Source organism: Ctenopharyngodon idella, chromosome 6 (genome assembly GCF_019924925.1).
Source record: "Ctenopharyngodon idella isolate HZGC_01 chromosome 6, HZGC01, whole genome shotgun sequence".
NCBI lineage: Eukaryota > Metazoa > Chordata > Actinopteri > Cypriniformes > Xenocyprididae > Ctenopharyngodon > Ctenopharyngodon idella.
This window is the reverse complement of record NC_067225.1, coordinates 10,252,709-10,264,872: the sequence shown is the minus strand read 5'-3', so window position 1 is coordinate 10,264,872 and position 12,164 is coordinate 10,252,709. Positions and strand designations below refer to the sequence as shown.

Genomic DNA, 12,164 nt, shown 5'->3' with positions numbered 1-12,164 from the left:
GGGATAAGCCTCCCTCATCTGCCAATCCTGATTCGACGTGAAAGGACTGATGTCTGGTTTCACCAACCAGAGAAGCTTTGCTCGCATCTTATATGAGCCTGTATGTGGGTTAGACAGTCTTTTTCCAGATTTCTATTTTTATACAAGGGGTACAGAGAGTATTTCTGGATTTTTACCAACAATGCTTCATAATTACATGTGTTCAACTTGCAAGGTGACAAACACAGACGCACAAATCGATTCCCAAAATATGTCTCACAGCTAGAACGGTCAAGCTAAAAGGAGAAATGGAAGAATAATTCGTTGTAGCAAGTTTTTCTTAATTGTGTATTTTTGATTGACACTGTCACTTCAAAATGGTTTACATCATTCATACTTTTTTAAATAGCTATAGATACCACAACACAAATAAAGGGTCTAGTGGTACAGGTGCATTACTTACAGTAGCCTCAGACATTTTAGCAGCTTATGCTCCACCTTGTGGACATTCATTTGTGAAACACAGAGTCTTATAACATTAGCCCACTGTTATGTTTAGAGTTGCACTGTAAAATATGGTAAACCTGCAATTTTTACCCAACACACTAAAAAATGCTGGGTTAAAAACAACCCAAGTTGGGTTGAAAATGGACAAACCCAGCGATTGGGTTGGGTTAAATGTTTGCCCGACCTGCTGGGTAGTTTTATTTAACTCAACTATTGTTTAAAAATGACTGTATTTCTTGCTTAAAATGAACCCAAAGTATGTTGGAAATGAACATTTATTAATATGTTTAATGAATAATAATTAAACAATAAACATTTATTACATTGCTTATTAATAAATGTTTACCTTTTGATTATTATTGTTGCCTACTTATGTGTCTGATTTTTAATTTCCAAACAATTTTGGGTTCATTTTAAGCAAGCCATACAGTAATTTTTAAACAACAGTTGGGTTAAATAAAACTACTCAGCATGTTGGGTCAAACATTTAACCCAACTGCTGGGTTAAAACAACCCAATCGCTGGGTTTGTCCATTTTCAACCCAACTTGGGTTGTTTTTAACCCAGCATTTTTTATAGTGTATAAAGCTACCTGATCATAAACATTAAATTTAGTTTTGTTGGTGTAACCTAATATATTTAGGTTGATTCACTAATGTTAAATAAAATTTTTGATTGGAATAAAATCAATTAAATGGTTAATTACTGACCCTCATGCCGTTACACACCTGTTGGTTCATCTTTGGAACACAAATTAAGATATTTGTCATAAAATCCGATGGCTCAGTGAGGCCTGCATTGACAGCAAGATAATTGACACCAGAAAGCTACTAAAGATATATTTAAAACAGATCATGTGACTACAGTGGTTCAACCTTAATGTTTATTAATGTTACTTTATTCACCAATATCTAGTAATGGACGATTTCAAAACACTGCTTCATGAAGCTTTGAAGCTTTATGAATCTTTTGTTTCCAATCAGTGGTTCGGAGCGCGTATCAAACTGCCAAAGTCACGTGATTTCAGTAAACAAGGCTTCGTTACGTCATAAGTGTTTCGAAATTTCAATAGTTCACGTGACTTTGGCAGTTTGACACACGCTCCGAACCACTGATTGGAAACAAAAGATTCGTAAAGCTTCGAAGCTTCATGAAGCAGTGTTTTGAAATCGTCCATTACTAGATATTGGTGAATAAAGTCGTTATTTTGTTTTTTTTGGTGGACAAAAAGTATTCTCGTCGCTTTATAACATTAATATTGAACCACTGTAGTCACATGAACTGTTTTAAATATGTCTTTAGTAGCTTTCTGGGCATCTGAAAGTGTTAATTATCTTGCTGTCAATGCAGGCCTCACTGAGCCATTGGATTTTATTAAAAATATCTTAATTTGTGTTCTGAAGATGAATGAAGGTCTTACGGGTGTGGAACGACATGAGGGTGAGTAATTAATGACAGAATTTTCATTTTTTTGGGTGAACTAACCCTTTAATTTAGATGTTACCACATGAAGCACGTTTTTTTAGGTTACCATTTTTTTCAGTGTCTTGCAACAAACATAAGCAGGCAATTAAAAGCATGTACAGGTACAAAGGAAAATTGCTGGAAAATGTAAAATAATAGACAAATGATTCATAATTAAACCAACAAAACCTAAATCAGTCAGGTACTGACTGTATCTTTAGGTTTGCCAGATAAACACATCAGTCAGGGATTCAGCACCTTGGACAGTACTGACATTGGTTCATTTTCAAATACCAAAGAAAATGGCCACATGAGAGCTTTGATTTGGCCAAAGTGCATCAGAGGATGTTTTTGTGTCAAGTTTCAAGCTCATCAGTCTATTCCCAGGTATTCTTCTGAAAACACTTGATTTCTATATACACTAATTTCTCTTAATAAAGTACCAGCAGGTGGCAGCACGACATATGTTTGTTTATATGTCACAAGCACAGACTCCCACCTGACTTATAGATATTGCTCAGTCTTGTTTGCAATAACCAGTGGACCATCAAAAAAAGCACTTGTTTTCACAAGTCATTGCTTTCTTTCACACAGAAGATGCTCCTCTGCATATAGTAGAGAAAACAAATAGCTCAAACACAAATGCAATTCTGTTTTTAACTCCTCGAGTGGACTTCACAAGCAGAGGCTGACGTCCTTTCTCACAGAACATCTCTGGCACTGAACCTCACAGCACCAGTGAAACCGACACAGACAGTTTTCCTCATGTTCCAGTGTGTAGTCTGCAAATCCGTTACCACAGCACAGGCTGTCACAGCCTCCCGGCCCCATCTCTGTGCTGTTACACACACGACCCTGTGTGCCTTCTGTACCGGTCCTTTGATTGGCCTGACAGAAATCAGGTGACTCAGCTGAATAGATGAGGACGTTTGCATCCAGGGGAGGGGCATCCGGATCGATGGGGACAAGTGATTTCCCATCATTCCCACCCATCACGCGAACGGCCGTATGGAAGCTCTGCATGAGATAGTCACCGACCTGACGGAAGAGAGGCATCTTCCTCCAGCAGCTGCGAAGAGTGCAGGAACCAGAAAGGCCATGACATTTACACTCAGTTCGCATCTGTATCCGTATGGCCTGTACACACATATGACAAGACAGAAAAGTGATAAATGAGACAACAATATGCTTTCTTTCTTCATATGTGCATTTCATCCAGTCTCTTAAGTTAAAGTCAGCATAAAATCAAAACTGACAATTACTTGTTTTGAATGGAATATTGCAGTATTTATAATAAGTGATTTATCCTTGGACATCTTTTTTTTTTTTCTTAATGTGCCCTCATAATCTTTAATCAAAATAAATTCCCCTCCCTCTTGCAGTGACATCTCTTCTCTGATGACATGTTTACTGGCGTGAGGGCGGGGCAACCTGTCACTCACATGACATCACAGCAATGGTAAACAACGATCCAATCAATTCCCCGCCCTACATTTTTTTCTTGTTCGAGCAGCCGATATACATCACAACAGGGAGGAAAAACTATTTCATGCCAAAGTATGATCAAACACGCTCAGTTAATGGTCAAGTCACATTTATTTATATAACGCTTTATACAATACAGATTGTTTCAAAGCAGCTTCACAGTAATAAACAGAAAAAAAAATAAGTGTTAATGTTGCAAAATTCATCAATTATAAAACAAATTAATTTTCATCTGTAAAGCAACTCTACAAAAGACAATAGTGTCATTACTCAGCTCAATTTAGTTTAATGTTGATTAAGTTTAGTTAAATAAAGCTGCAGTCTGTAAGTTTTGCCTCTTTGTCGCCATCTCTGTTTGAAACCTGCAATTGCAGTTATTTGCGGAATTATCATCTTTACGTGGGTTGGGCTGTCAGTCACCAGACCGGTGTGGATACTGTACTTCTGAATCACAGATTGTATGTCTTGGAAGTATGACTAAAATAAGAATTTTCACCGGAAAATATCATCTGAACAAGTAAGTAACATGTCTGCCACTTTTGTTCTGACCAACTGAGAAAAAAAGCATTACAATAAATCTTGCTGCCAATGGTGATTAAATCTAACGATCACTTAACTCATATCACATCAAACCGTGCAAATTATTATTATTGTTATACTTTGTTCTCAAATTGTTAATGTTAACAACATCAGCATTGTGTGACAATGTGTATTTAGTGTGTATTAGCGTTGCCTGCAGATTTCAATTTCTGTAATCTCTAACGTCAATTTGTCATACCATACAATCCGCCATCAAAATGATAAGTTTAATTATTGCAGCTGCTGCGAGAAAATGCTATAAATGATCCACCGCCTGCAGCATCGTCACATATAGCCTACTAGCTGGAACTCCTTCTTCATGTAAACAGACGTGACGTAATGACGCAAAGTTGAACGGCTGCATGCTCAAATTTCCCGCGGAAACCCACCAGTACCACCCAAATTAGAAAACATTATTACAGGCTTACCGTTGTGAATCGGGCTAAAGTAAGGAGATAGTTTTGAACACTGGCTGGTTTTGTACTTGCTCCAAAATTTATTTTGGATAATTTTTAACCAAAAAAAGTTACGGACTGCAGCTTTAAATAACAAGTGAACCATGTATTTTTATATTGTTCTAATTGAAAATTGTGGTTTAAACCTGTTTTGTTCAGTTTATCTAAAAGCAAATAACACTCCCCATAGGAAAAAAAATCAAAAGAAACAGTTTTAATTTGAATGTTTAAATAGTACTTTTGCCTGACACCAGTGTTGATGTGCGGAACACATTACTGACTGCAGAAATGATTGTGGGCTTTATTATTTTTTTTTATTTTTTTTTTTTTGTACAAAACAGGAAACATGATGCATATTTTAAAAAGTGACAGGCGGTCCCGCTCTTGCGCCTGTAAACACATCATCAGAAAAAAGAAGAGATGTTCATTTTGATTAAAGACATGGATTAAAAATAATAATAATTATGATCATAATCATAATAATTATGATAAATCATTTATAATAAATACTGCAATATTTCATAAAAAAAGAATTTTTAATTTTGATTTCATGGTGACTTAAATCAATAAGAAAAAGAGTAAACACTGCAGTTGTTGAGGGAATGACTGTAAATATGACACATTTCTCTGCTGTAGTCCATATCTCACTCTAAAAAATAATGTGTTGGCTCAACAACAAAATTATTGCAACAGTTTGCATCAATTTTTTTGAGTTATGACAAATTTGAGTGAATTTATATTCAACCAACAAGCTACACTGAGATAGAGGAACTTAATAATTTGTAGCATAAACACAATTTTTTAAAGTTGATTACTCAAAAAAATTAAGTCGCTCCAATTACCAGAGTTGTAACCCTGGAACAAATGAATCTTATCTATTTCAGTTCAAATCAACAGCTATCATAGCACATGCTAACACAGCTTGTTTAACATGTATATTTAATGAACAAGTAAGATATTACTTGTCACTGGCATTAGCGCAGTCATTGCTTATAGAGTCAATGCAATGGTACCCACAAAAACATCAACATTACAGAAACTCTTTTAAATGTCAAACATAACAGCATTAAACACTAACAGGTCTTTCCCTTCACTAAAGACAAATAAATGAACACTTAATTTCAACATTTATTCTCCTTATCCAGTCCTATGCAAAGCATGCTGGGAACTAGAATTCCACTGCCTAATTTCCGAACTTATCAAGACAATTTTATTAAGTTACTACAACTTAATTTTTAAAAAAAGCCAATTAAAGGATTAGTTCACTTCTGAATTCAAATTTCATGATAATTTACTCACCCCCATGTCATCCAAGATGCTCATGTCTTTCTTTCTTCAGTCGAAAAGATATTAAGGTTTTTGAGGAAAACATTCCAGGGTTTTCTCCATATAGTGGACTTCACTGGGGTTCAACGGGTTGAAGGTCTAAATTGCAATTTCTGTGCAGCTTCAAAGCACTATACACGATCCCAGACGAGGAAAAAGGGTCTTATCTAGTGAAACCATCAGTCATTTTCTAAAAAAAAAAAAATAAAAAAAATTATATATGTTTTTACGGAGTCCCGCACATGACATGCAAGAAAAAAAATTGAATCGTGTACACGATTTACTAATTCGTTCCCTCGATTTACTAATTCATGTGCACAATTTACTAATTCGTTTCCTCGATTTACTAATTCGTTCCCTCGATTTACTCATTCGTTTCCTCGATTTACTAATTCGTCCCCTCGATTTACTAATTCGTGTGCACGATTTGCTAATTCGTTCCCTCGATTTGCTAATTCGTTCCCTCGATTTACTATTTTGTTCCCTCGATTTATAAATCATGTGCATGATTTATAAATCGAGGGAACGAATTAGTAAATCGTGCGCACAATTTAGCCTACTATTTTTTTCCTGCATGTCATGTCCGGGGCTCCGTATGTTTTAACCACAAACGATCATCTTGTGCTAGCTCCCTTCCTCCTCTTCTTCTTGTATAATTCCGGCAGTGTAGATTGTACAGTGTATTACTGCCCTCCACAGGTCAAAGTTTGAACTAAATTGTCATTTACAATATGCTAGTGCAAGTATATAAGAATTAGTTCAAACTTTGACCTGTGGAGGGCAGTAATACACTTAGCAGCATCTACACTGCCGGAATTATACAAGAAGAAGAGGAAGAAGAGAGCAGTGCAAGACGAGCGTTTGTGGTTAAAACGTATATAATTTTTTATTTTATTTTTTATAAAATGACTGATCGTTTCACTAGATAAGACTCTTATTCCTCATCTGAGATCGTGTAGAGCCCTTTGAAACTGCACTGAGACTGACATTTAGAACCCCAGTGAAGTCCACTATATGGAGAAAAATCCTGGAATGTTTTCCTCCAAAACCTCAATTTCTTTTCGACTGAAGAAAGAAAGACATGAACATCTTGGATGACATGGAGGTGAGTAAATTATCATGAAATTTTAATTCAGAAGTGAACCAATCCTTTAATGCAGAAATTTGAGTTTGAATTACAGACTATATTAAGATGATGTAATGATCAACATTAATATGTCAACAGAACTCTACCTAAATAATGTTGGCAACTTAAAAGGTTTAATTAAAACATTAAATTAGAATTTTTAACTTGCAACCATGCACTTATTTAAGTTGTGGTAACAGGTCCCCTGAATTACTTTTTAGAGTGCTCTTTCTAGCTTTTTTCTACTCTTTTAGAAAGTTATGGAAATCCAATAGTGTATTTTTCTTTTTCTATTAAAGCAAATGGGAATACAAAAATTATATTTACTACGATCTCCCATGTACCATGCTATCCTTTCATATTTCAAACCAAGAAATGTAAACGTACCAGTCTTCCTGCCTCATTGTTGTGCAGGTCAATAAGGGTCCTGATGTCACTCTTGCCTTTTCTCTGCCTGATATCCATGAACTGACGAGACTTCTCGTTGCCAAAGTCCACATCATCTCCACAGCCCCCCCATTCCCAGCGGCCATTTTGTACAGGTAAAGCCTGAATAGGTACCTCCTCCGCCGAGGAGTCATGGTGAGTTTGAGAGGAGCTCTGAAGGGTCACACAGCCGCACTGTGGCAGCGCCCCCTGGCTGCAGGCTTGTGTCACTGCATGCAGCACCCCAGCAGCTGTGATAGCATACACAAATGCAGTTTCCCGGATATCTAGAGAACAGTTCATAGAGCCTTAACTCAACAAGGAAAAATCTACAGTTTATCTAAACATAAAATCTTACATAATGATGCATGACCATCTGACCATCTAAACTCGTGTTTTCGAGTAACATCTTCTAAGATCACTTAAAAATCTAAGGAATTGCCACATTAACAATAACTCATTTAGCAGATTCACATTCCTCACACATCTCTGTTGTCTAGACCTGCCTCAATACACCTTGAACTGCCAAAAGAGCATTTTTCCCCTTAGTGTAAAGGATTCTTCCAAGACACACTCACTTCTGGGTATCAAATTTACATGTAAACAAGTCAACCTTATAAATCGATGAGCTTTGGCTATCAACATGTCATGTTTGGATTTAAAAAAGTGTAATCTTCATCTCAGTCTCATTTAGAAATATGCACTACAAGGTCCAAGATACTAATAAAAGCGTAAGCTCTGCTGCTTTTTTTCTTCACTTATGTTCTGTGTCAGGTAACTATTTTCATGGTCAAATTAACATAGTACAATCATGCCCTCTAATGGCCATGTGGCTAACTACATTGTGTTAATGAAGAGAGCCATCATTGCCAAAATCCCAACCACAATTTTACAATCTGAAAGAAATTAAAATTCCTTGCAAATGTACAAACATGCCATATAGAACTCAGCAATGACTAAGTAATCAATCAACTCTGCATAAGCATCGTCTGACATGTCGAAAAGTCCCAGCCAAAAAAAAACAGTGTGATTTAATTTCTGGGAAATTACTGTGCTTTTTGCTCAAAACTACATTTTCAACCCAATGGGGATTTGAAATAATGTTCTGGGGAATTATGACGCATTGGAATTAAACTTAGGAAAAAAAGAAAAAAAAAAGAATTCCTATTATGCAACTGATAAACACAAACAGATGCACTAGATATGGAACATGTTTTGCTGAACAAGGTCATTGCTAATCAGTTAAAGGGTTAGTTCACCCAAAAGTGAAATTTCTGTCATTAATTACTCACCCTCATGTCGTTCCACACCTGTAAGACCTTCATTCATCTTCAGAGCACAAATTAAGATATTTTTGATGACATCCGAGAGCTCTCTGGCTCGTCCATAGACAGCAATATAATCAACACTTTTAAGGTCCAGAAAGGCACTAAAGACATCGTTAAAACAGTCAACGTGACTACAGTGGTTCAACCTTAATGTTATGAAGCGACGAGAATACTTTTTATTCAACAATCTCTTCTCTTCCCTGTCATTATCTTTATAAGACGCAGTCAGCACAGTAAAGGCTTCCGTGTTTACATCCGAATGGTGGCTCAGTATTGGCCAAAGCTGGTCACATGAGCAGCACGATGCATGCGTGTGATGCTGACGCAGGAGCCGGCCAATAACGAGTTGCCGTTCTGACAAAGAACCTGGGAGCGATGGACGTAAACAACGTATGATAATGACACAGAAGAGAAGGTATTGTTGAATAAAGTTCTGTTTTGTTTTTGTGACTGCAGCCACGCTGAATGTTTTAATGATGTCTTTAGTACCTTTCTGGACCTTGAAAGTGTCGGTTAAATTGCTGTCTGTATGGACGAGTCAGCTCTCGGATTTCAACAAAAATATCTTAATTTGTGCTCTGAAGATGAATGAAGGTCTTACGGGTGTGGAATGACATGAGGGCGAGTAATTACTGACAGAATTTTCATTTTTGGGTGAACTAATCCTTTAAGAGGGCTGACCGCATCAATTTCATCTTCATTTTTGAGTTCCAAAGGTATAAATATATATCATGAGGAGCTTTTTTATTCGTTCCTCACCTTGTTGCAGGATCTTGGCCAGGTTTCTGCTCTGGCTGGTGCAGTTCCAGCGACGGTTGTGGAACTGATGTTGGCATTCACGTATGCCCAGCCGGGCACCTTTTGCCACTTCTTGAATGATCTCAGGCTGAGACTGGCACAGGTCGGCATGTCTGCTTCCCAGCGTTCTAGTCCTACGGCAGATACTATTGGGGTCCATCACTAAAGGGTTGCCATCCACCCTGTGTGCAAAAGAAATCATAAATACATCAATTTCCACACAAAGACACTCACACATTTTGTTTTATTTTTCCTGATGTACTTTTTCTCTCCTCCCTCCTTTCATCCTTTAAGTCATGACCCACCCACCCAAAGTTATTTGCCATTAACAAACCAGTTTTTTCACATCTTTCATTGCCTCTTGTTATTTAAAAAGGCCTGTTGAACCTGAATGCAAAGTCTTAAATTCTTCCGTTTGTTGGCGCAGCCTAATCAACTTTATCGAACTGCCTCAAAACAAAATGTCTTGTTGCATTAGTTTCCAGATTACTTATTTATGCAGCTCAATGAGATCAAGAATATTAACATGCAGGAATAAAGCCACATCTTACCTTCGTTGCAGAGGTATGAGGGTCGTATTGAGGATAATAAGGAACAAGAGGACGTGTTTTTGCATTGAGAGCATCATCCAGGGATTTAAATCCACAAACGGTTCAAGTCTACCTGAAACAGTCCCAACGATTTGTCCTTGGTTGGTCGGCGAATCTATGAACTGGCATCATATCCAGCAATGCTCGTGCACGATTAAACTTAAGCGAAGACGCTACCTGATGCGCTAAAAAGTAGGGGCGCGAGGACAATTAAATCATCGCTGATTTTAACGCAGTAAAAATATTCCTCTTCTTTAGTGGTTCAAAACAACTGGCATCGCATCAGCAAGTTTTCAGTGCGCGTTCACCGAGTAGTTCTCTCTTCTGAGCAGCGCGTCTATCGTATCTTATTAACATCTATTGGCACGCGCGCATTCCACCTCTGTTGACGTAGCGTCAGAAAAATCCCTGTCAAGTCAAGAAGTTCAAGAGTTTGTAAACAAACGGTGCAGAAACCCTACATGACACTCATTTGGTTGATGTAAACCCGCACAGCCCTTATTTGTTTTGGAAACAGAAATGATTCACATGGATTTATGTCAAGCAGAAAAACTCGTCTCGTTTTGTTTTCCTTTTATTCCTCGTTTTCATCAGGCCTTAAATTTAAATTAGTGTTATGATGTCCAGCTGTCGTTTTTGATATGTTTTTCATAAAGTGTTCTCTCTCCTGTGTTGACCTTGGCAGTCTTCTTGGCCCTACAGCTATATCAGTATCTTGTGTTATCAGCCAGAATTTGTCTGTTAGAACATTTCCAGGCCAAACAGAATGGATTTTAAACGTCTATGCCAAATCTTCCCATCAAATTTGAGGAGCAGAGAAAAACTTAAATTGACTTTCGTTGCTTTATCATCTTGTTTATAATATCAAACTTGGATAAAACTCCTTTTATAAGAGTTATAATCTTTCTCTGAGGGCAACATTGATGGATTGATTGAGAAGCCTTTAATGGTCTTGCATCTGTCCTTTTTTATGTATTTATTTTGCTAGATGAAAATGACAGCATAGTAATTAGTTGTAGTGCTTGAGTTCACACACACACACACACACACACACACACACACGCACACACAAGAAAGGGACACTTAAGTTTAGAAATCCATACTTACGATTTCTAAATTGCTGACATGACTTTTCTAAAAAAATATTTAATTATGAAATTTTATACAATATTTCTAAATTGAATGAGCATGTTTCAAAAACAAACAAAAAACAGAAAAGACACATTAAAAATGCTATCTTTTTTAAGTTTTTGCACATTTTCAGTAACAATAACCAACTTTATTATACATTTATTGTTTTTGATATTCATATGCATTTACGTAAAATCCCTAACCTATAATCTTCTATTCTATATGGACACAGCTTGGTATCAGGAAGGAAACCCATAATAAAAGACTCTGTCAATATGGCTTTTCCTGCGAATAACACTGGGTGCGTTGAAGAGGCAGAAGCCTCTGCGATCATGTGATCTGGGCTTTCCGAGGGAGGCGGTGGCATAGCGACATTATTTAGTAAACTCTGCCATACATTCCTTGCGTTAGACAGTAAACAGCCTCAGTGTTCAGATGAAAACTGTGAGCTGTGAATGAACAATGCCTGGCTCAGGGCCTCATACACTACGATGGCTTACTGTGAATAACACAACTGTGCTGGACAGTCATCTCCGTCCACTCTGAAAGGTCTTTGACCTTCAAATCAACCCTTATGGCTTTATTCATTGTACTTTTTTGGATGAACAAGTGGATATTTGACTGAATAAAAGTTTCATAAAGGAGTTATATCGTTTTTCAGTCGGTCCAACGAACCTCAAGGTTGAATCTAGATCTTCACATTTCAACGTTCCATTTTATCATTTTGCAGACATTAATGGAACGTTCATTTTGAATGTTTTCAAAAGTAACATTCCCATAATGCTTGCAAAATGATAAAATGGAATGTTCATGTTATGGAATGTTCACGTAACCAAGAAAAATGGGTAACATTTTATTCTAACTGCGACTATATGTCACCTGCTTAATATCTGACAACACTTTATTTTGATGCTCCCCAACAGACATTCTACTGACTTTAAGTAACTTTGTAATAACATGTACAAGTTAT

The 12,164-nt window shown here is 37.0% G+C and overlaps 1 protein-coding gene across 1 annotated transcript; it reads right to left on the bottom strand.

The window, feature by feature from the left end:
• Positions 1–1,474: 1,474 nt before the first annotated feature.
• Positions 1,475–10,454, bottom strand: wnt6a (wingless-type MMTV integration site family, member 6a). The gene is made up of 4 exons (XM_051897128.1): positions 10,025–10,454; positions 9,435–9,655; positions 7,309–7,634; positions 1,475–3,087 (listed from the first exon to the last, which is right to left on the bottom strand). Exons 1-4 carry the CDS (start codon positions 10,099–10,101, stop codon positions 2,626–2,628), a joined length of 1,086 nt encoding a protein of 361 aa, XP_051753088.1. The 5' UTR covers positions 10,102–10,454; the 3' UTR covers positions 1,475–2,625.
• Between the last annotated feature and the right edge of the window lie 1,710 nt (positions 10,455–12,164).